The 26,561-nt window shown below is 33.5% G+C and overlaps 1 protein-coding gene across 1 annotated transcript; it reads left to right on the top strand.

Moving 5' to 3' along the window:
- The first annotated feature begins 4,352 nt into the window (after positions 1-4,352).
- Positions 4,353-22,540, top strand: LOC101255059 (copper-transporting ATPase HMA4-like). Its single transcript, XM_004250827.5, has 9 exons — positions 4,353-4,623; positions 5,827-6,115; positions 6,575-7,320; positions 7,438-7,909; positions 8,025-8,192; positions 8,704-8,958; positions 9,588-9,710; positions 21,229-21,714; positions 21,990-22,540. The coding sequence occupies exons 2-9, from the start codon at positions 5,858-5,860 to the stop codon at positions 22,380-22,382; spliced, it is 2,901 nt and encodes a 966-aa protein (XP_004250875.2). The 5' UTR covers positions 4,353-4,623; positions 5,827-5,857; the 3' UTR covers positions 22,383-22,540.
- The last annotated feature ends 4,021 nt before the right edge of the window (positions 22,541-26,561 follow it).

Raw genomic sequence — 26,561 nt, forward strand, 5'->3', positions numbered from 1 at the left:
CTTAGCTAGATTGGGGTATTTTGGATTCACAATTGAGGAAAAATATGGGGCTCCATGGATGGAAGAATCCATTGATGAAGGAGATTCACATACCTTTGATTAATGCCTTAAAATAAGCTTGAAATGTTGGTGAATTTGACCTAGTTATTGCCTCCTTCTTCTCTTCTTCTTCAATGGTGATCTTGATAAAACTTTAGGGAGGGAAGGGTATAGTTTTGAAGGATGAAGTATAAATGACTACTTAATTGTTTTAATATGATTAACATACCTAAAAACACTAAAAATAATCGTCCATGACTTAATTGGAACATGGGGTGAATTTTCCAATTCACCCTTCACTTGGCGGAATCACTTGACAGTTTGCAGCTGACCATTGACAGACCATATATGGATTGACGGCCCGTCCTGGGCATCCGTCAATTAGTTCAGAGAAGGTGTTAGAAAGGCTTAGGTTAGGAGACTAAGTCTCAACTCACGAACCCAATCCACGCCCCATCAAACTATTGACGGCCCGTCAATAGGACTTGTGGATGGCACACTGTCATTTGACAGTATTTGGATCCTCCTCAAGGACCATTAGGGTGGTCTGTGGGGAGTAGTACCCGGAGGTTTGGACCCTAAATATGTCATTCGATGTGTAGAAACCCTTGATACTCAATTTCACCTTCATACCACACTCTAAAACTCAACCACAAGACCCTACCACACACTAGTTCAACTCGACTAGTTTTCGAGCGTTATGGTCACTTCTTGATGTTTTACTTCTAAAATTACCAAAATAAGTTAATAGCAATATATTAGGTCTAGAAACATCAGTTTGACCCTTTTTTAAGTTATTAGACCTCATGTAGGGCTTTAACTTAGGTCATATTATTTCTGAGGTGTTTCATGAATGAGAGAATTAATTATGAATTTGATTACATGAGTAGATAACCAATACGTTAAGGAGCCCACGCGACTTTAAAAAATTAAATTCGGGTGAGTAGAACTCCCAAAAGTGATCTTAGCGTGAACAAGGAGTTTTAGAACGTCAAGGGTTGAAAGTGTGTTGTGAAATGAGAATTAGGAACTCAAATTTTGACTCTCTGTCTCTGTGCAAGATGCCAGGGTGAGATTAATCATGCCAGGAAGGGTGGTTGTGGCGGAATGGGGTCCACCTTAGCGGGCCAATCACGATTTGAGTCGGGTAAACCCCCCCCCCCCCCAAAAAAATGTTATTTTTTCTGTAACTTTCGTTCCCTTTCCCGATTCTTTCCACTTGTTTTAGGGCTACAAATAATTAATATACACAAGGATCAACAATCAAAGGTCTAATTATCTGGATTTCAACAAACCCAATATCTGAGACCAAACCCAAGATCCCAATACCCAATTTAAGGTTTTTTCTACCATTAAGTTCATATCAAAACCCTCCCCCAATAGTAAGTAACCAAGACTCCAAGTTCTACGGATAAAAAAATGGATTAGGGGAGTAAAATCCTTACCTTTGGTGCTAGAAGAGGTGGAAACCCTTCAAGAAATAGTCTTAGGTCGTTTCTTAGCTCTCAAAAATGAACTTTTGCAGAAAATAATGTTTTTTTTGGGGGGGGGGGGCATTACCCTATTTAAGTCGCGACTATCCCGCTACAGATGGATCTATCTCGCTATAGCGGCATGCACGGGGACAAAATGTTAGAGTTTGAGTCTCATGCCCCCATTTCACCATACACCTTCATCCCTTGACATTCAACAACTACCCGTTCATGCTAAGATCATTTTTGGGGGTTCTACTTATCCAAATTTGATTTCGCAAAGTGGTATAGGTTCCTTAACGTATTAGTTATCTACTCATGTGATCCAAATTATAATTAGATCTCTCATTCATTACCAGATTTCTCTAGACCTTACTGATTCTGACTTCGTCCAAATCTGAACTAGGTTAAGAAATTCCAAGTTACTACCAAAAAGTTTTTTGACCCCAATTCTTTCTCAATTGGCTTCATTACTCCCTAATCCATTTTTTGATCCGTAGAACTTAGATACCTAGGGTTTTGACTTGAAACTAATGGTGGCAAAAGCCCTAATTGAACACTAGGATCTTGGGATTGGCCATGGATCAGATTGATTATTATTCGGGTAAATTAGGCCTTGTTTATTGATCTTTGCATTAATTATTAGTTTTTAGACAAAAAATAAGCGGAAAGGATGCGGAAATAAAAGATTCAAGTGTCTTAGAAGGATTCAATCTTGATTTTCAGGTAGGTGAGGATTTAATTGCCTGTTTGTGTGGTATATGCCGACAATTGCTTCATTGTATGCATGCATGTATATGAATTGAGACAATGTAGATTAAACTTAATGAAAATGAGTATAAATGAACAATTTCATGTCATGAACCTAATACTTGATTGTGTGATTATGAGTAATGTTTATTATGGATGTGATTGTGATTGTGGTTGTGCTGATTGGATCGAGTGTCACGTTTTGATACATATATTGGATCAGATGTCACGTTCTGACACACTAACAATTAAGGTGCGAGTTCCATAAGAGGACCATTATACCGTTGTATCTATTTGTTATTGAGAATGTGAAATTGTGCATTGTTCCCAAAATTATAACTGATTTATATATGTTGTATTTTACTATGTTGTGATTGATTCTATATGTTTGCTTACTGGAATAGCCGCGTGATCCTACCAGTACACTATGGTTGTACTGGTACTGCACTCTTTTGTTGTTGAGTACAAGACATTTTCAGGCGACTATTGATAGTCCTCAGCTAGGGGATCTAGTGATCCAGACCGGATTTCAATGGTGAACAAGTTTTTTCAGGTGGAATCATTCATTTTTGTTTAGTCCATTCTCTTAAAACTGAGACTGTTGATTAGATATTTCTTATGTTTGGTTGGGGTTGTACTCTTTTTTCTTAGACTTGTTGCACTTTAGATATTTTGGTATAATGACTTTCAGTTCTAGGGTTTAACTTCCGCAATAGTTGTTAGTTGTTTCTTGAACTTCCAGAGTTTATGGGAAGTTTATTTTTTAGCCATTTAAACCTGCTTCCGTATTTTTAAATGCATAGTATTTTGGTTAAGGTTGCTTAGTTGGGCTGAAGTAATGGCTCTCTCATTGAGGTTTAGTGTGATGTCAATAGGAAGTGAAGGGGTTGTGGTGGGAGAGGAGAGTGTAGAGAGTAAATACATAACCTTTTCTTTTATTTTTAATTTACTATTCAGAATCAAGTTAATCACGTGAGCTTATATATTAAGTAATTTCAAATTATTTTAATGGAAAGGGCCTTGAGATTTGGTACAATATCACTCTTCATCCAGTTTATGAGCATCATCTAATAGACATGAGGGTATTTTTGAGCTTACTACACTATGTTTGGATCATGGTTACCCATTGTATTGTATTGTATTGTTACCATATATACATGTTTGCTTTGATTGTTACTTAAAATATATTGTATTGCCAAATTTTGTTGTTATGTAATAATTAAAAACCCATTTTATGGAGCAAACAATTTAAAGTTTTTGCATTGTTACTTAATTTCTTTTTCCAATAATATCTTTACTTAATATTTCATATTTACATCTTACAAACTCAAAAGTTACATGTACTTAATTTTTGTTCATAATCTTTTTTTACATTGATTATTATTTTGTCATACTTTTCAGGACTCAATATCTATCACAAAATAAGCTTACAACTTTGAGTATTTTGTATGTCATAATACTTCCATCTATTTTCATTCTTCTATTTTTTCACTTTTTCTTATTTTTTCATAAAAAAAAATTCATCAATCCGTATACACTTAATCACCTTTAAAATTAAATAAAAAATATTTGTGTTAGAATTTCCCATAAAAACATTTGAGTTTTTATCGTGATGGAGTCTGATTTTCTATTGTCAAATCTTTTTTAGTAGTCAAACATTGGTACAACTAAGCTCTTTAGCTTCATACGTTCTGCTCTTAGCAGTAATTTGATTTTGGATTTATGCATGTGAAAGAAGCACTAAATAGACAAGATTCACTAAAAATTTTCAAAGGTAAATATTATATATATTTACCTAGACATAGGTACATTTATGAGCAAATAATTAAATCTTTTATTTATTTATGTTTAGGAAAATTCTACCTTGTGTATTTATTAAAATTACAAGTATAATTTTAATAGTTCAACTCTAAGTAGTTTCTATATTCATTAGTTGATGTAGATATCAATAATTTTTTTCTTAAAAAATGAAGGGTTATTTATGCAATTAAGCACATGTTGAGGGGGGTAAAATAAATAGCCGAGAGTTATTTTCTTGGTGGGAAAGTAGAGGACCAGTTCGTTATATTCGAAAATTTAAAAGATGGTAGTGGACCCAAATGAGAAGCATCTTTTCCAGCCCATTATATAAAGAGACACATACTTCAAATTCAACTTTTCCCTAATAAAACCATACCGTCACCTTTGCCTTTTTCCGGCAACCGTCTACAACTTCCGCATTCTTACTCCGACTCAAAACCCTATATTTTTGAACCAGTGAAACCCTATCAAAAGTTCTATTTTTTTCATATTTTATTGACCTTTTAAGTTAAGGAAGGAAAACCCAACTGATCAATCTTCTGTTATATTGAAGGTTTTGCAGGTATTTGTCTTTCTGTACGTTGTTTTCTTATGGGTCGCTTTGTTTTGTGGATTTTGGAGCTTTGTGATAGTAAAAATTTGCCTAAATTGTTTATATGTTATTGGGTGTCTCTTAAATTTTTTGATTAGGTTGACTTTCTTATTCCAAAATTTTGCACTTTTTTGAATTTTTAAGTGAAGAAAGGAAAACCCAACTGATCAATCTTCTGTTATATTGCCAGAAAATAGTTAAAAGGCATTTCATTTTTGTATGTTGTTTTTAATGGGTTGGTCTGTTTATGGATTTTGGAGCTTTGTGATGATGAATTTTGGCCAAATGGTTAATCGGTGAATGGATGTCTCTTAAATTTTTGCTTAAATTCACCTTCTTATTCCATGATTCTTCACGTTTTTCTTATATACTTTTTAAGTGAAGAAAGGAAAACCCAACATATCAATTTATGTTATGCTGAAAGTTATGCCACAAAATAGATAAAGGTATTTCACTTTCTGTACTTTGTTTCTTATGGGTCACTCTGTTTTTCGGCTTCTTCTTTTCTTTTTCTTGATGAGCTAATTTCTTACTGAGGTTACTATGGTATTGGATTTATGTGTGTGAATCGTGGTGGACATTTCGTTTGTCTACTATGTATTGCCATGTCTTTTTTTCCTGTTTCTTCTCTTTTTTGATTCATAAGAACCGATAAAGTAATCCCAAGTAATTAATGTCGGAACCCTGATTTTCACTAAGGGGTTCAAAATATGAAAAGAAGTTGAGGGGATTAAACACCTACAGTATATTACACGTATACAATAGTTCTAACCTTGAATATACAATGTAATTTTTCACTGAAGTAACCCCCTTACTCCCACCTGGCTCCACCCCTGCAAGTGATCAGTCTTCAGCTATAGTGAATGTGGTGCTTGAAATCCGATTTATCCATTGCTATCTTACCCACTTTTGTGTGTGTGTGAGAGAGAGAGCGAGTTTCGTGGACATTCTCTCCCATTAATCTGTCTTACGGAGGTGTCTGATAGTATGTAGAAGTTTGAACTGGTTTTATTGGAGACATTATCTGCATAATGGTGTGTTTTGAGGGGTGACTTCAATGGTTTCATTTCCATAAATGGTTAATCTGTTGAACTAACTATGAGAAATTGCGGGATTGCTCAATTTGGACTGAATAATATCTGTGGTTTGACTATTGTTATCATCTATTTTCAGTGTTGAAGATTTTGATTCCCACGATAAAGAAATGGAAGCTAACGGGAAGGACGAATTGAAGAAACCGCTTTTACAAGATGACAATGCTGTAGCTGTCACTGTGGTTCAACTAAGTGACAGTAGGAATAAAAAGATTAGAACTCTTCTCTTCAAAGTTAATGGCATCACTTGTGCATCTTGTTCCAATTCCATAGAATCTGCGTTGGAAAAGCTGAAGGGGATTGAGAGTGCTACAGTGTCTCCACTTCAAGGCCAGGCCGTTGTTAAATATGTGCCCGAACTTATCAGTGTATGTCCAATTTAAGACAATGTGATACTCTCTTAATTTTAAGCCAAGAATTTAATCATCAAACATTCAAGGACTTTAGAGTCCTAGACAACCAAATTAGCTTTGTTGCCTTCTCATGTTGTCGACAATCCATTGATTATAAAATTCACAAAATCTATTATTGTTAACTGATAGATTGATTTTTTTCTTTGTGCTTTTCTTTTTCCACTTCCAGTATTATGTCTGCTTCCAAAAGTTGTGCTCTTTTGGAGGATCCAATACAGGTGCAGCTACATTTTTGGAGAGTGAGCAAACATAGCTATAGCATACAAATACATATTTATGCATGTCTCACTGTGAAGAGGAATTTTACAAATACATTTTTATGTCTTCAGAGATTGATTTGCTGGGGTTGATTCCTCTTAGGTTTTTTCTTTATTTATGTTTCCGTATTTCTAACTAAATGTATGACTATACCAGGCAAAAAAGATAAAAGAGGTTGTCGAAGACACTGGTTTTCTGGTTGATGAATTCCCAGAGCAAGACATTGCTATCTGCCGGATCAGAATCAAAGGGATGGCTTGCACAAGCTGTTCTGAGTCTGTTGAGCGTGCTCTTTCGATGATTGATGGAGTAAAGAAAGCTGTGGTTGGTTTATCTCTTGAAGAAGCAAAAGTTCATTTTGATCCGAATGTTACAAGTACCAGCCGGATTATTGAAGCAGTTGAAGATGCTGGATTTGGAGCTGATATAATTAGTTCAGGCAGCGATTTAAATAAAGTACATTTCAAGCTAGAAGGCATCAATTCTCCAGATGATTTCACTGCTATTCAATGCTGTCTCGATGCTTTGGAAGGTGTAAACACTGTTGACATTAACCAGCAAGAGCATAGAGTGACAATAAGTTATGAACCAGATATAATTGGTCCAAGAACCCTAATGCAGTGCATCCAAGAATCTGGGCATGAGTCAAGTACTTACCGTGCAAGTCTGTTTATCCCACCAAGACAGAGAGAAATAGAAAAAGAGCAGGAAATCCACACTTACAGGAACCTGTTTTTGTGGAGTTGCTTATTTTCAGTGCCAATATTTGTTTTCTCAATGGTACTTCCAATGCTCCCCCCTTATGGAAAATGGTTGGAGTATAAGGTTTTCAACATGCTAACTGTTGGAATATTGTTAAAATGGATCCTTTGTACACCTGTGCAGTTTGTTATTGGTCGAAGGTACTCTTTCCTTCATTGAATTTTATGTGCGATGTGATTTTCTTTTTTATTCCAAACTGTCTTTCATAGAGATATGAGTAAAATCTTATCATTTCTAATTCTGAACTTCTACTTTAGGTTCTATGCAGGATCATATCATGCACTAAGACGGGTATCTGCAAACATGGATGTTCTGATTGCATTGGGAACTAATGCTGCCTATTTCTATTCAGTTTATATAATGGTAAAAGCATTGACCTCAAACTCCTTTGAGGGGCAAGATTTCTTTGAGACTAGTCCCATGTTGATATCATTTATATTATTGGGGAAATACCTTGAGGTTCTTGCAAAAGGAAAGACATCAGATGCTTTGGCAAAGTTGACAGAGCTGGCTCCTGAGACTGCATACCTATTGACACTGGATGGTGCCGGGAATATTATTTCTGAGACAGAAATTAGCTCTCAATTAATACAAAAGAATGATGTACTTAAGATTGTTCCAGGGGCAAAGGTTCCTGTAGATGGCGTCGTTATTAATGGTCACAGTTATGTGAATGAGAGTATGATCACAGGAGAAGCTAGGCCTGTTTCCAAGATGCCAGGTGATAAGGTACTCAAGATTTGTTGGCCATGCGTTTCACACTTTTTGTTTTCAAATGCAGGCTATCATCAACAGATTGTATATCTTTTAACATGCTTTTTAATAATAAACATGTAACTGTTAGGTCATTGGTGGAACTGTAAATGAGAATGGGTGTGTACTCATCAAGGCCACTCATATTGGTTCGGAGACTGCCCTCTCACAAATTGTTCAGTTAGTTGAAGCTGCTCAGCTTGCAAGAGCACCTGTTCAGAAACTTGCTGATCAGATATCAAGATTTTTTGTACCCACGGTGAGTACTATCAATATTAGTTGAAACCAGTACAAATCCTGTAAGCTCATTTTGTTTTTATGAATGAAATTAAATCCGAGCAGTTCATACAAAACTATTCAGATCTGCATGATGGCTAATTTTTTTCCAGGCAGAATCTTAATTGGCGTATGCTTGTTTAGGCAAAAGAGGTACTGCCTCGATATGTGATCAAGATATATGTTGCAATTTATATCTTCAGTATATTCATTTTAGAATTCTTTAGTGACGATGGACCATATTTAAGTACGGGTGGATGCAAGCAATGAAATCTATAGCGAAGACCATGGCCAAATATACTCTGGTTTATTCTAAGACTTTAATCTGAATGACTAGGATGAAGAAATTTGGAGCTTGTCATAGTTTCTAATGTGTGTATACTGCACCGTGCATATGTTTTTTAATATCTGAAATAGCTTGAGTTGATCTTATTATCAGATATTGTCAGTTATCTGCTGGAGAGCTAAAACAACCCAATTTTATCACATTTCAGGTTGTTTTAGCCGCAACTGTGACATGGCTGGGATGGTTTATCCCTGGAGAACTAGGTGCATATCCTTCAAGTTGGACACCAAAAGGAATGAATGTGTTTGAGCTTGCGTTTCAGTTTGGTATATCGGTATTGGTGGTTGCTTGCCCCTGTGCGCTCGGTTTAGCTACTCCTACAGCAATTATGGTTGCTACCGGGAAGGGCGCTTCTCAAGGTGTGCTTATTAAAGGTGGAAATGCTCTTGAAAAAGCACATAAGGTTTGTTCACCTCTCCAGCCTTATAAGTAGCATATAGGTGAAAGTAGATCAATTTCACACAAAAAATTTGTCCACTCATCTTTTTCTTTTTTCTCTTTTGAACTGAGAGGGAATTGAGGGGTCAAGGGCGTGAGAGTTGTCAGTTCATTGCCTTGAAAATTCAAACTCAGAGCCAGAAATGAGATCAATCCTTGGTTCTAGAAGTTCTTGTTTACTTCTATGGATAATACTCCCTTTGTCCCTAATTACTTGTCCACTTTTTCTTTTTTAGTTGTCCCTAATTACTTGTCCATTTTGACAAATCAAGAAAGGACAATTTCTTTTACCTATTATACCCTCAATTAATTACTTTGAAAAAGGTAGAACTTCTTGAAAATCTTAATTTTTAATTCACCCACTCTATAATTAATAGAGGTAAAATGGTAAACTCACTATGTCAATCATTGTTTTCTTAATAGGTGTGCTAATTCAAAAGTGGACAAGTAATTAGGGACATAGGGAGTAATAGATGATTAACTGGGAGTTCAATTGTGCTTGAAGACTAATTTTAATTCATGAACAGAAAAGCAATTACATTTTTCTGTTTTCTTATGTGAGTGTTAATGTAAACACATCTTGTTCTTGCACAGGTGAAACTGGTTGTGTTTGATAAGACAGGAACACTGACAGTTGGGAAACCCAGTGTTGTCAGTGCTGTGCTATTTTCTAACATCTCCATGAAAGACTTCTGTGATGTAACTATCTCTGCCGAGGTAGGCTTCTTTTCCTTGTATTCATAATTCTTTTCTTTTATACATTCTTAGATGTGATGCCTACCCTATTATCTGGTAACTTTGCTATGTGGAGATGTCCCCAACCTTTGGTCTAGTGGTAAGAGAGCAGTGCCTTGTGTAGGTTAGGCACACATCACAGATTCAAACCCCTTGATTACTAAAGCTTGTATTTAAGTGGAGAAGGTTAGATGTGTCAAGTTTGTTGATTGAGTGCTCTCATATTGAGATTTCTTCCATCAAGTAGAAAGAATTTTGATTTACATGCCTAAAAATCTGATATTTACGTCCCCCAAATATCTGTTATTCCTAGTTGTAATATCTCTAAAATTATGCTACATTAATCCCTAATATCTCCTACATATTGAAAGCAATTGACATCATAGTTATACATATATCTAAGAGTTATCCCCCCCCCCCAAACCCCAAATTGATATTGGTGGATCAAAAAAAAAAACATCAATTATGATGGTGTTTCCGTGCCATAGATTTTGTAAACATATTAGCTATTTGAAGATCACTTTATACATCTGGAAGAGTAATGACTCTTATACATTTCCACTTTAATGTGTTTGGTCCTTTCATGATACGCGATTGCTAGCAATTTGAATGACACTTCTGTTATCAATATGGAGAGGAGTCTGATTAGATTGAGAAAATCCAATTTCTACAAGTAATCCATCTTTAGTTGAAAAATTCTGATCACGATTTTTTGACTCCTTTTGTGAACCTTTAGCTTATTCATGGTCTAAAATAATAACACAAGTACAAAATTAATCACATTGACCTAAACATTTCCAAATTATAACTTAATCCCAAACCTCAGGCCAAGCTCATGATTTTTCCACCCATTTTAGGGCTTTTCCACCATTAATTCACCCAAATTTAACAATTATGTTTACATTAGCGAATGACGGTAAGTTTATCAAGAATACATGTTTTTATAAACAACCTAAGGTCTTACACTCAAAATCCTCTTAAACCCGAATTTTCCCCATCTTAGGATGAACCCAAACCCTTTCTAGGGCTAAAATTAGCGCCTCTTAGGCCTAGAAATCAAAGTATCGCATTGGAAAACAAATTACTTACTTTATGAAGGTTTCTCATGAGAAATGGATGAAAATTACCCTAACCCGCCCATGTCCCCCAAAATGTTGGACAATAATAGGTGGGTTTTTTTTTTTGCATTTACGACGATTAACCACGCTATCACGACGACGCTGTAGCAGGAATTAAATCCACTGCTATAGCGCTATGTCACCCGCAATAGCAACTTGCATAGGACAAACTTGAAACTCTTCCAAAATTAGCTTATTTCCACCCTCAAATCTTGACGTTCCAAATCAACCCTTTCACGCCAAGTTTGTTATAGGGATTTTTATTCCGAAAAGTCATACAGACTACTATCTTAACTACAAGAAAAATAAAACTCAACATAGACGTTTCACCCAATCCTTTCCTTGGATTGTCTCATACTTCACCATGCTCAGATTTCATCTGAAACTAGCCTAAATTGAAATTTTCAACTACTATTTTGGAAGTTTTCTTGCCCCATTTTTTTTACAAATAGTTTGACCTTAACGATCGAAAAATTCGTTACAAAATAGATACCAATTTGTCGAGGGGTGGGCATAAATACCGAAAACCAAACCAAATCGAACTAATTCGATTCTTCGATTTTCGGTTTGGTATCGGTCGTCGGTGTTATTTTTTCAGAAGTTTGGTTCTTCAGCTAGGTGTTCGGTCAAGTGTTATCAAAAGCGAAAATCACAAGAAATCTCTAAGGTCCATGGGGGCTTTAAGCGTCAAGCGCAAATAAAGCGTGAGCCTTAATGGAAAAAGGCTCAAAGGGAGAAAAAAGAAACAAATGTATATGTTTAGTCCAAAACTAATAATTATAAACATGAATGACATATATATGACCAAAGCAATTGACTAAAAATTATGATAAAGTGAAATATCAATTATTTAGAGTCACTTCTTCATAAGAGGCTCATTGGCAAGGAATTGTTTGTCCTAGAACCTTGATGACGAAACTAAAGCGCACATAAAGTGAGGCGAAGCGCTCAACATGTTTTGAGCCTCACTTCAGGGCTTAAGCGCGCCTTTGATAACACTGGTTCGGTGTAGGGTATGAGAACTTCGGTGCACCGAAGAACTAGACTTTCATTAAAGAAAATAAAGAAATGAATAAACTAACAATTGAATCATTCATGTATAAATCAATGTAGCAACAAATGTACAATTCAATAGTTAACTTCAAATATTATATCCTAGGAGGAACTCAAACATATTTTATCAATTTACGTCATGTAGAGGAACCGTTTTCATTTTTTTTCTCGAGAAGTAGTTGGAGGCACAATGTTCTTGATAAAGACAAATGTAGTATTTTAGTTAGCATAATAAGTGTTCCACGATGAGACACATCATTCCTTAACGTAGTTGTTAATTTTTAAGTATTTTCTACTTTGATTTTGTCCTTATTTTATATTTTGTTCAAACTAAAAACCCAATTTAAAATCACCGAACTAAATCGAAATGAAGTTGAAAAATCGAATCAAATTAGTTTGGTTTGGTATACAGTACACACTTTTTAAAATAAAAAATCGACGAATAGAAGTTTGATAAAATCAAACTAAAGAATTGAACGCCCACCCCTAAATTTACCCATAGTTTGTCTCGGAACAATCCAACAAGAAAAAGTGAGCTTAGTCGTAGTACCTTAGGTTAGGGTACACGTCCTGCATGTCCTTCTTGGTTTCTCAAATGGCTTCTTCAATTGGACGATACTTTCATTGAACCTTTACTGACCTTATTTCTTTAATCCTCAATTTTTGGACATCCCGATCATCACCCTTCTTGCTAAACCTCATTATTCTTTTGTTTGGATGTCAACAACTCGTTTTGGGATATCCCTCATCTTTTCTTGAGTTTCCTTACTAAGTCAACACGTAGAGGCTTTACATCGCCTACCTCAACATCTTATGAGTGATATACATCCCCTCCCATAAAGTGTCTCGAATGGTGCAATATTTATACTAGAGGGGCAACTGTTGTTGCATGAGAAACTTACACAACGATAAGAACAGATCCCAATGGTCTAAATTGAATCATACTTCCCTTCAGTCTTAGGAAGACCCACCACAAAGTTAATTACTATCCTTTGAAGCAATCATGCAGGCCTTTGGTGCTTATCCTCAAACTTTTTGGCTTGATTTCCTCCGTTAATGTGGGTTTAACATCAATACTGACCAGCACTCCACCCTTCTGGAGCATTGCACAAACTATGATTATTCAATTGGTGTAGCCACTAGTTTACACCCTAATTTCATGTTTCTTTTAGTAAATCAAACACATATTTTGTTGGGAAAGATTTCTTGTTTTGAGTGTGCAAATTCGATTTCCAAAAAATACTTTAATTTCCCAAGCTCTTTGATGTCGAATTCTATGAGTAAACACTTCTTCAAATTTTGTATCTTCTTACATGTTACTATGATGTCATCTACATAAACTAATAATGTTGTCACCTTTCCTCTTTTGAGTGTCGTATGAAAAAGGTGTGATCTCCTTGACTTTGTAGATACCCTAGCTTGATCATAACCTTTGCAAATCTTTCAAACCATGCATGAGAGGTGATTGCTTTAATTCCATAGAGTGCCTTCTTAAGTCCATACCATTCCCTTCTTGCCTTCAAAATCGGGTGGCACCTTCATATGGATCTCCTCATCTAAGTTCATGTAAAATAGCATTTCTTACATCAAATTGTTGTAGGTTCAATTGAAAACCGCAACCAATGATAATAGGATTCTCACTATATTCATTTTTGCCAATATGACAAAAGTCTCTAAATAATCAATTCCATAGGTCTGTGTATAATCCTTTGCTAGCTAAAGTGCTTTAAAATCTGCATCCGACCAACTTTTCCCCTTTTGGTGATTCCATATTTCCTAAGTTTTATGTTTCTCCAATACTTTCATTTCAACCTTTATAGCTTTCTCCCATTCCTAATGCTTCTGACAAATTTCTAGGGATTAGAATTGTGTGGAGGTTACAGAGAAAAACTTAATGACTTGGGGATAATTTTTGATATGTCTGGAAAGGCTCAAAGGGTGTTGTGTGCAAGTTTTGGTTCCTTTCTGAGTGAATGGGAAGGTCAAGGTCACTAGGTTTGTTAGGTTCTTATTCATGATCAATTTGGTTTGGTGTTCTGATGGTTCAACAGGTTCAAGATGGGTATTAGGAGTAGTAACCTTAGGAGATGATTGTTGCTGAGTAGTTTGATCGATTAGCCTCTTTCTTCTGGAATAAACCTGCAACGGTAGATTATTTTTTTGAATTCCAATATCTATATGTGGATTAAAAGACTCAGTGAGTTCATTTGAATTTAGAGACTAGGGTGACCGAAGAAATGATGACCCAGGCAAGGATTTGACACGACTAGAAATAGACAAATCAGATAGTGACAAGTCTAGAGATCTCTATCCCTTCAATGACTCTTTTTGATTGTAAGGATGATAAAAAAATCCACACTCATCAATGGTGACATCAACTGAAACAAAGAATTTCATTGATGATAGTTGATACCACTTGTAACCTTTTTGAGTAGGAGAATATCTTGTGAAAACACACTTAAGAGCACGTGGATCTGATTTGCCTCCATTTTGAGAATGAATATGAACATAGGCAACACTTTTGAAGATTTTAGTAACCAATATATTGGAAATTTCAAAATTTGGAAAGAAATTCCTAAGAGTATCAAGCGGACTTTTTAAGTTCAGAATTCTTGATGGCATTCTGTTACTAAGATGTGCAGCAGTTAGGACAGCTTCTCCTTAATACTATTTTGGCACCTTACCGTTAAACAATAGAGATCTAATAATGTCAAGTAACACACTGGTTCTTTTATCTGTTATCCCATTTTGTTGAGGAGTAACGACACATGAAGATTAATGAATTATCTCCCTTTTTTGGAAGAAAATAGAGAGGGTTTGATTGAAGTAGTCTTTGGCCATTATTAGATCAGGATATTTTAATTGGCACATCATTTTGGGTTTTGATCAGATTACAAAAGGTAGGTTGAATTCGACAATAGATCCATGTTACTCTTGTACAATTATCAATGAATGATACAAACCATCTAGCACCAGAAATATCAGGAATGACAGAGGGTCCCCAAATATCACTATGAACAAGAGAAAATGGAGTTTGACATTTTTTGTGACTAATTGGATAGAGAACACATTTGTTTTTTGCAATTTCACAATCATTACAAACAAAGATTGAAACATCATTTTGATTAGGGAAAAGACATAAATTTCTCCCTGAACTTGTACCGAAAAATCAGTTACACGCTTATACTATTATGACGATCCATTACACACCTTTTACTACTTAAAAGTGAATTTAATATCACCTACGAGGTATAACAATACTCTCACATTATGTGGTGTATTACACTCGCTACCACATCAATGATACGTCAGCACCATGTCAGAAATTATAATTTTTTAATATCTTTTTTGTTCTTTTCTTTATTAATTAACTTTTCTTTTGTTAGCTATATATACTTTAATTAGTTTCTAATTAATTAGTAAAATTCTCTAATAATTATATCTTCTTCATTGCAAAGAGGAAGCTTTGTACAATGGCCGTCAAGAAAATTTTTCGAAATTCGAAGTTGACCGTATGGTGAAAGAATTTCTTTCTTTCCAAAATGAACCTTTAGAAGACTCCTTTAGTTTCTTCCATTGATTGACCATGAAAATCGAGATCCAATTGCAAATATTTTTAGATTCAAACACATTTTTTACTTTTTCTATGTTTTCCATGTAGGTTTCTTAAAAGATAGGAATAATTGAAAAATAATTTTCTTCCCCTTTTTGATCGATCATTCATCTAGTTTTCTTAAAAGTCTCACCATAGTTTCACAACTGAGAACCCCCAAACTTTGTTTTACTCTCCGATGACATGAACAAACACAAATCTTAAGTCACTATTACTATTTTGATTTCTTGTTGAAGGTTTATGGGTAAAAGAATGGTGTTTTTGAAGTAACTAGTTACTACATTGCTTCTTGTTGCTAATTCATTTAAGCTTATTTGGGTTTGAAGAAGATGAGAAGTGTGGGGTATGAAGAAGAAGAGATGTGGGGGTGGGGTGAAGGGTGGGGTATGAAGAAGAAAAGATGTGGGGGTAGGGTATGAAGAAGAAGAGATGTGGGGGTGGGGTGAAGGGTGGGGTATGAAGAAGAAAAGATGTGGGGGTAGGGTATGAAGAAGAAGAGATGTGGGGGTGGGGTATGAAGAAGAAAAGATGTGGGGGTAGGGTATGAAGAAGAAGAGATGTGGGGGTGGGGTATAAGGTTAATTCTGATTTTTTTTTTAACTTTAATAATTATCTGATGCGCATGATTTATTTTTATTCTAATTTATTTTGCCACATCAGTATTAGGGGATAAAAAAATTCATTTTAAACAGTATAGGTGTGTAATAGGTCATCATGATAGTTTGAGTGTGTAAACGACTTTTGGGTACAAGTTTAAGGGGGAATCTATGCCTTTTCCCTTTTGATTACATAAAATGAAGGATGACCTAACTGATGATGATAAAATGATACTTTCTCTTTATTGGAATAACAAATTCATACAAGATGAACTAGATAAGGAATCCTTAGTTGTATCTTCACCATTGTGGACATCTAGATAATAAAGACCACTTTTGTCACTAGCACACCCAATCATTTCCTTCTTGTTCTATGCCTGAAATAAACAATATGAAAGGAAGAAAGTTACTTGGCATTTGAAATCTTTGGTGAGTTCTTGGATATAAATAAGATTTGCAGATAACTTTGGGACATGAAGGACATCTTTAAGTATCAAGGATTTTCCCAACGGTATGTCTCCTTGTCCAGCTACAGTATTAACTGAATCATTGGCTATAGTTATCATTTTTAGCTAGGACATGGGGAATATGTTATGAAGAGATGAGAGCAACTGGCCAGGTGATTAGTTGCCCCGGAATCAACTGCCCATATTGGAGATAGTTTGTCTATGACATCAGTAACAACAGAGCAAGAAATCAGGCCAATGAATAACTACCTGTTGAAGTTGAGTGTGGATTTGTTTCATCAGTTAGAGGGTTGCTAGATATATGTGCTTGCTTTCATAAGTAATGTTTTTGTTTGGAGGTCTACAATTGAGTCTCCAGCATCTCTCTCAGGTGTGTAGATATCTTTTGCAATAGGTGTAATAAAGATTGTCCCTGTTGAATGGCGGTTTGAATGAACCCGCGGGCTTGATGGTGCTCTTCCATTGTGAAACTCCAAATTCTTTTGAACTTGTCCATTTTGCTACAAGAGCTGATCCTTCATTAATTTGAGTTTCAAGCATAACACTCCTCTGTCCTTCTTTTGTCCGTATAATGGTCATTGTTTCATTTAATGATGACAGATCTTCTTTTCCTAATATTTGCACTCTCATGGAATCAAATTATGCATTTAGCCTTCTAGAAAATCATAAATCTTTTCCTTTTTAATAGATCTTTTCAAAATTACAACATCATCTTTACAACCCACTTCTTTTCCTAAGATTTGCACTCTCACGGAATTAAATTCTGCATTTAGCTTGCAAGAAAATCATAAATCCTTTCTTTTTCAATAAATCTTTTCTAAATTACAACATCATTTTTACCAACCACTTCTTTTTCTACGATTTGAACTCTCACGAAATCAAATTCTGCATTTAGTCTTGCAATCCATTTGAATGCATTGATAACCATCCATTTCTTGCCATAACCCCTGTAAAATTTAGAATATTCAGTGACAGGTCAAGCTATGTGTTTTGCTGCAGAAAGTTTTGTTTTTATTTCATAGATCCTGGCAGCATCATGTACTTTAGAGTATGTCTCCTTCACTACATCTCAAATTTCCATAGTGGTGCTCAGAAGCATAACACTGTACTGATTTTTGGAAGCATAGAGTTTCGTAACTAAGACATCATTGCATCGTGTTCATCCTATATGTCAAACATGGGTTCTTCTTTAGATGGTCTTGTACTGAGAAGGTGTCGTATTTTCCCTATACCATCTAAAAAGGTATAAATACCAGTTGAGCCTATTTTTGGTGATTTTTTCCATTCAACCGATAAGAGAGTTGGAAATATAGAGTTATTCTCTATGGTTGCATAAACATTTACAGAGGCTGGAATATTTCCAGCAGTCACATTTTCTGACATAGTTTTTCAATGGTTTCAATCTTTAGGAGGATAAAGATAGCCAAAAAAGAAATTTCAAGACAGGATGAATAAAACTAGTCAAGATTAAGCCTAAAGCTCTGATACTATGTGGAATAAGATAGTTGAATAATTTAATTAATGTCTTTCCATCTATGATTGTGGAACAAATCATCAAGATCCCATAAAATATGGAATTATACAAAAGGGAAAATGCACAAGTACCCCCTCAACCTATGCCCGAAATCCCAGAGACACACTTATACTATACTAGGGTCCTATTACCCCTCTGAACTTATTTTATAAGTAATTTTCTATCCCTTTTCGGCCTGCGTGGCACTAATTTGAAAAAAATAGTCAACCAATGTTGGGCCCACAAGAAAGTGTCACGTAGGCCGAAAAGGGGAAGAAAATTAATTATAAAATAAGTTAGGGGGGTGATAGGACCTTAGTATAGTATAAGTGTGTCTATGAGATTTGTGGCATAGGTTGAGGGGGTACTTGTGCATTATCCCTATACAAAATCATATATTTTACATAAGGAGAACTAGATTACAAAAATTATCTTAAGATCTTAGATGATCAAATCTTGATATGGTTCTATCTTTTTGGAGATCCTCTATAGGCCAAGAATACTAATAGAGTCAATTTAAGAACTTAGATTAAAAGTGATTTTGAACCCTATTTTAAAGAAATTATAGATAACATTTGGTAAAAACTAATCACCTTCTTTAATTTACTTTAATAGAAATCAAAGATATAAAGTTAAGAATTAATCTTAGTTGAGTAGGATTCAACAATGGGTTTGAGTCGGTGATTGTAAAACTTCCTATTATCGATCTTGATTGAACCCTATTTTAAAGAAATTATAGATAACATTTGGTAAAAACTAATCACCTTCTTTAATTTACTTTAATAGAAATCAAAGATATAAAGTTAAGAATTAATCTTAGTTGAGTAGGATTCAACAATGGGTTTGAGTCGGTGATTGTAAAACTTCCTGTTATCGATCTTGATTCGCGTATAAATCCGGAACTATGGACCTAGCTGAACTAGAGAGCCCCGAAGTCCCTCGGTATCATAGAATTAGGTAGCATATGAATAGGCCCGAGAAAACCACTGCATAGCTTCTTCGATTTCTCGATAAAGAGCAGTATGACCAACAGTGGTTCGAATGTATATAAAAAGGATTTTTTTTAGACTTCTTACTATTAGATAGTGTCCATAAATCTCATAAAAAGTACCTAAAGATTCATAGTGAACTTCGATGGGAGTTTCTCTTGAAGCAATAACACGTTGATCTAGTCGCCACCGGAGCCACAAAGGACTATCTAAATTGATTTGTTTCTGTCGATAAGCCCCAATTGCATCATAGGAATTCGAAAAAAGGGTTCTTTCATTTAATTATTGTAACTATTGTCACTTCTTTTTTTTTATTTTGATGGTTTCTGGCGTTACATGGGTTATATCTATTTACACATACCTCAATGATTTCCGCTCGTAAATACATAGAGTCCAATAAACATATCTTGCGTTGGTACGGAAATGGGGTCCCCAATAGCCGGAGACAAGATTCAAATGAGAAAACAACCTCTTAAAAATTATTTTTACATGGTTGTAAGATAAATTCATTGTCACACACACAAAGGTGTGAAGAAGAGAAACCTCTCAAATAATCATAATTATGTCTTCTAAAACAGCAAAACCCACCCCTGTATATAGAGAAAACATATCCCAAATAGAATAGATTCAAATCTACTTTTATAGAAATAAAAATTAGGAAAATTTAAACTAGGAAACTTTTAAATAAGGAAACATTGGCTTTGGACTATCAGTGTTTTGGGCTGGCTCAACTTTTGAGCTTCATGTGGCCCCAATCTTCTTCCTTTGGGCTTGCATTTGAACACTTCTTCCATGATAAACATCTTCTTGATTTTCCATTGAAGCCCGCCAATGTTAATGGAGGTATGCCAATGTGGATGCTATCAATAAGTGAAAGAATCCAAGAACCTAATCCAAGTTTAACTTGGTTTTCATTTGTGCGTCAGCCTTCTTTGTGTTTCTCATATTTCCAAAGTTCTTTCCATGTGTGCAATTATTGTAATATTTTCATTTCAATTTCTTGTTCCTTGATCTATGTGTTTATCTGTAATCCCAATTCCTCAAGGAATCCTTCATGCACTTGGAATTTGCTTGTTCCTGATCAACATCTTCAGTAGTATCCTGTGAAGGACCTAGTTCCTTTGCTTCTTGCAGTGTACTTCTGTAGTCAGCTCTTGCAATAGACATGTTAAGGAATTGGTTCTTCAGTAGTTCTTTGCCATAAACACAATAGACATGTTAATGAATTGATTCTTCAGTAGTTCTTTGTCATAAACAATATCTGTCATTATTTGAGACATGCTTAAAATCCAGTTCTTACATCATGTTTGTTAATCATCAAAACTCCATATGTGGCATAGCTAAGGCCTCATAGCTCATAGCTCAACATGACTGACCTTCAATTATTGCCGTTAAGTTTATGAATTAGTCTACCTCCTATCCTATAGCCCTCTCCATGAATTGAAGCTTCAGTACTATCGTAATAGTAAATTATTTGAACTGAATATTGCGGCCCTCTGGCACATGAGATAACTTTGGTGCATACATGATTTCTTCTCAACTTGTATTTGTAAATTGATAATGCATCGCTTCCCACTTTTAGTTCCGTTTTTCTTTATGAAGTGTAACCTTGATATTGCAGGCAAATTTGACTTGGGAACATATTATATTGTTTTACAAGAGAGTGTTAATTGTTGTGAATGTAGTTACATCAGTTATCGCAGCTATATATTTACATCAGTTACCACAGCTAACATTAATTCCATTGGAAGTGAAAGATTTTTGGACTTTTTCAATATGAAAGTGGATTACCTGCAATCATATTCAGTTATTAATCAGTAATCACTAAACCCATGCATGCACCTTTTGATACATACGGTTCCAAGAAATTGTGAATCAATGTATAGATTCCAGTGCTCGTTCGTTTTTTTCAAGAAGGGTCTTTCTTACTTCTAGCGAAAGAGTTTTTCTTCGATTTTTCAGTAAAGATGAGTTTTTACTCCTTTTATATATTTTTTATTTTCCATTATAAAATTAGGCTATTCAAATAAGACGAGGTATTTTATTGTGTTATTCATCAGTGAAGAAGTTATTTTTAAAAAAATTTAGTGAAGTATCAATTATCTTGGGCAAATTTGTGTTGGATTCATTTGTCCAGAATTTGATTTTCAGGCAAATAGTGAGCATCCTATTGCAAAAGCAGTTGTGGACCATGCCAAAAAGTTACGCCTGAAGCACGGTGCTGAAAATGAATATCACCCTGAGATAGAGAACTTTGAAGTGCACACTGGAGCTGGTGTAAGCGGAAAAGTTGGAGAACGGAAAATCCTAGTCGGAAATAGGAGGCTTATGCATGCTTTCAACGTCCCAGTAAGCAGTGAAGTTGATAACTACATTTCAGAGCATGAACATCTTGCTCGGACTTGTGTCTTGGTTGCTGTGGATGAGAAAATAGCTGGGGCTTTTGCTGTGACTGATCCTGTAAAGCCAGACGCTGCACGTGTTATTTCTTTTCTCCACTCAATGGACATCACAAGTGTCATGGTGACTGGTGATAACTGGGCGACAGCAAGAGCAATAGCAAGTGAAGTGGGAATTCAGACAGTGTTTGCTGAAACAGATCCGCTGGGAAAAGCTGATAAGATTAAAGAATTGCAGGCAAGCTTTTCTCTCCTCTTCCTTAATAATATGCATATTTTTGTCAAGATTCATGATTAGCAGTTGATGTAGGGCAAGCTGTTTGTGTACTAACGGCTTGGCTATTGTTGTCTGTATGTCTGATGCTTTATGGTTTCATTTTGAGGATGATTTGCAATTGCTAGGAAGAAACTCCAGACTATAATGATGTGTGTGAACAAATAGTTTTGTCGGGAAATTGCTTTAAAGATCCACTCTGCTCAACTTAGCTTCTAATTTCTACCACTTTGATGCAGTTGAAAGGCACTCCTGTTGCAATGGTAGGAGACGGGATAAACGATTCCCCAGCACTCGTTGCAGCTGATGTTGGGATGGCAATTGGCGCAGGCACTGATGTAGCTATAGAAGCCGCTGATATTGTTCTCATCAAGAGCAACCTTGAAGATGTTGTCACAGCAATAGATCTCTCTAGAAAGACAATGTCACGTATCAGGCTCAATTACGTTTGGGCACTCGGATACAATGTACTTGGCATGCCAGTTGCTGCTGGCGTCTTGTTCCCCTTCACTGGAATCCGTTTACCCCCATGGCTTGCTGGTGCTTGCATGGCTGCTTCTTCCATTAGCGTGGTCTGTTCGTCATTGCTGCTGCAGTCTTATAAGAAACCTCTCAACACTCGAGTCAATTAAGTTTTTTCAAATAATCACCATTGTTGTATTTAGTATTTCTCAATAGGATACCCTTGTCAATTGTGAACATCTTACAAGTAAAACATTTGGTTTGGTGTTTTATCATTATGGTTCTGTTGCTACTTGCTAAGAATTAAGTATTACATACTATTGTGATCCATCCGTCTCAAAATTTATATGACAATGTTTTCTTTTTTAGTATATCCTAAAAAAAGTGTCATTTTTCAAAATTCGAAACAAAATTTTAAAATTATTCTTTTACCTTTTTTAATGAAATGATTATAGTTATACAAATATCTATGAATCACAAATTTTAAGTCTCGATAATTTTTAAAATAAATTTGATGTAGAACTTTTCCTCTTCTAAACAGACACCAGAACAACAATAATTATATTTTTCTAAATATAAAATGATGTTGACTATCTAAATTCTTGTAAATCAAATTTTTTTTCCAATCAGATGCTTGTTTACGGAAGAATAACTTTCATTTTGTGTACTTCAGCTTTTTGACGATTTTAAAAAGAAAGAACAAAATTTCCAACAATTTATATTATTAATAAAGACAAAAGAATTAGTATGTTTCAATTTGGGAGATAAAAATGTTGTAAAATAGCATGATAATGGCATTTATATAAACAGAAATAGTATTCACCAATTGTCATTTACTAATAATAATAGCAATAAAAGAGAATACTAAAGTACGATTAATTAATTAGAATAAAAAGTGATAATGACATTATGATTATTTGATTATTTTTTTTTAAAAAAAATCTGAAAAAGTGAAGACACTACGGAGGGAACAACAGATTTCACTATTTTACATATGATTTCGATAAAACAGAAGAAATCTCAAAAAAATGACTATCATTAAGCATAATTATAGATTTATAATTATAGTTTTTTGATATTTACAACTTATAGCTTCTATTAAACAAAAACTCACCTCTCTCCTCCCTTTCTCCTCTATCACCCCTTCTCTCTCCGTTTTTTTTTTATATTAGTCTCTCCGTTTAAAAAAAAAGTTTCTATTTTCTTTTTTATTTGTTTAAAAGAAAATGACACTTTTTCTTTACTGGCAATATTTTAATTTTAACTTTTCACGTGACATGTTTTAGACCACAAAATTAAAAGACATTTTGATACATTTGATATAACTTTAATCTAGAAAAAATTTTCTTTCTTTTCTTAAACTCTGTTTCAAGTCAAACTAGGTCATCCTTTTTTAAATAGAGGGAGTATGTATTTACTATTAAAAAAATTAGAAGACTCTATCAAATATATTCTAACTCTTGAAATATCAAACAACTATATTTATCGTATTCATATACTCCCTCTGTCCCTATTTAGTTGTCCACTTTAGAAGTGACATACATATTAAAATTATCATAGGTTAATTATAATTTTATCCTAACCTAAAAGATTAAGCAACTCCACAAATATAATAAATGTATTTTCTGATTCCAAAAAGCATACATTACAACTTAATACGTACTAGAAAACAAATATAACAATAGAGGAAATGTGAAAGGACATAACTTGAACAAGGAGACATTAACTCCATTGAAAAATAAATAAATATGAAAGGTGTATTGAACGTCCTAAAGTCCATCTTAAAAGGCAATTTGATATTATTTTTTTTTATTAGTTGTCAAACTTATAACCTTACATTGAAAAAAAGGCAAAATGCCAACTTTTCCTTTCCGTTGTTTTCACGCGGAAGACAATTTCCACTACTTTTCCCACCTACCAAATGCTTCGTCATTATTGACTTTCAATTTTATAACACATGCTCAAATAAATATTTTATTTATTTGGATTTGATTTTGAACAAATTTTTTTTTTAATTTTATGATTAAATTAAAGATATACTTTCTCCGTCTCATAATAACTTAAGTTTTGAGGTGTTTCATACCCTTTAAAAAAGTAATTTAGGATATAAATTGAACATAAATTTTTATTTTTACCCTTGTTAATTATTGTCAAAAATAACAAAACATTAACAAAATTTGTACTTATATTAAGAAATAAGGTATTTTTACCCCTATGCCCTTGTTTAATTAGTTGGAGATTTTCAAGGTTAGTCAAAATAAATATATTTTCATGATTACTTAATTAGTCAATAAGGATATAATGGACAAAATATAATATTTTATGCAAAGGTTTTGTAAAATAACAGATATTGTTGTTCAACTATTTTTAGAAAGAGGTGACTTATAATATGGGACAACAGAGACAGTAATAACTAATTACAATACTAACTTAAAGGATAAAATTGAAAGATATTTTAAAAATAGTCTTGAAAATTAAAAGCTTAATTAATTTTAAAAATGAAAAAGGGCTCATAGTTTAAGTTATTATGAAATGGAGAAAGTATGAAATATATTAAAATATTTGATACTCTTGAGGGTTTTAAACATGGGATATAAAAATTAAAATTTAAAAATTTATAAAAAAAAGGAAAAAAGATATTTTTTTCAGAACACTATGAAAAGAAAGAAAATCAAACACATTGAAATGAAATAAGCACTTTCACAATTCCTTTTTTATCGTCATGTATATAATGCTAAAGATATTTGTTCTAAAATACTTCATTCATTTCAAAATAATTAAATCATTAAAGGTATTTCACAATCTTTATAAAAAGAAAATTAATACATAAATTAGACATCACACTTTATTATTGTCAAATTAATCTTTAAATGACTAAATATTAATCATTCCCAAATCCCAACTCATTAAATTTTTTAAAATGACTAAAAAAATGTGTTGAAATTCTATAAAAGTTTATGCAAATCTCCGCCACATTAATGTAAGCAATATCAAAAAAAAAATACTTAAAGCAATTAAAGTTTATTGAACTCATCACGTAGAAAATTTAATTAAAATGTAAAAATGACAGAATATTTAAAAATAGTTATAAATATTGAACAATTAAATTAATTTGAATCATGAAAAATATCTCAAATAATTCAATTATTTTTAATTAATTCTATCTTTTTTCCCAACTTTGTCCTTAATATCAATTATTTTAAAATTAAGAATTACATAAACAAATAAAAATTAAAAAACACTAATTGCTAAAGTGCCCTTCTAACAAGAAGATTCAATAATATCCTTTTTTTCCTTATTTCGAAAAAACTAATTGCTGACTTAATCTTCTTTATTATAATGTCTTTTGAAAAATTATGTCACATTTTTCGTAATAATTAAAAATAATCGAAAAAAGTATTTGAGCAAATGTAAATAATGATGAAAATTTCTAGAAACATTTAGTACTAGGATATTAAGATGGAGTAACTACATTGTGTGGCTGCCACAAATTTTAATGCCCCACTTTGTGGCTTTTGACCCAAAATATAATCTAAAAAGCCTAAATTATTGAATAATTTATAGTCAAAATTATAAAATCTCGTTCCTTCTCTCCTTTGGTGGCCTTACTCGGTATTTGAATTGACTTAATTTGCTTTTAAATTTATTTTAATTTTGTAAAATATTTGTTAAATTAAAAAAGATACTTAAAATAAATTAAAATTTATTTTTTAAAAATCAAAAGTTACAAGTTGGTGCCCCTTTAGTATATTCTTTTTTATTCAAAAGTCATTTATGTTTAATCAATAATTATATTTCTTTATCCCTTTTTTTTTTTATTATAATCTCCATATTATTCTCCTCCTACTTTTTCCCCTTCTATATTATATTCCCATTCTTTTACTTTTTTCTTATAATTTTTTTTGAGTAAAAAAGAAATATAGCCATTATTATTTATAAATATAATTTAAAAAGTATCTCAAATTTTATGTGTTTTATTAAAATTATATATTTTAAAAATTAGAAATAACTTACACATATAAATAACTTATATAACCAAATTATATTGAAGTAAAATTTAAATAGCAAAAAGGGTCAAAAATGTCCTTAAATTATGTGAAATGAACAAAAATCTGTCCCATTTACAGTTTGTTTCAAAAATATCTTTACCGTCAATACATCCGCTAAAAAATGCCCTTAAACTATATGAAAAGAACAAAAATGCCCTCCGTTTGTTATTTGATCCAAAAATGTCGTTGTCGTCAATACTTTGGTCCAAAAATGTTGTTATTGTTATTTAGTGGGTCAAAAATGCTTATTTTTCATCTAAATATATTATTATTTTCTTTTTAACACATTCTTTTTCTAAT

The sequence above is a fragment of the Solanum lycopersicum genome, chromosome 11 (genome assembly GCF_036512215.1).
Source record: "Solanum lycopersicum chromosome 11, SLM_r2.1".
Taxonomy (NCBI): Eukaryota; Viridiplantae; Streptophyta; class Magnoliopsida; order Solanales; family Solanaceae; genus Solanum; species Solanum lycopersicum.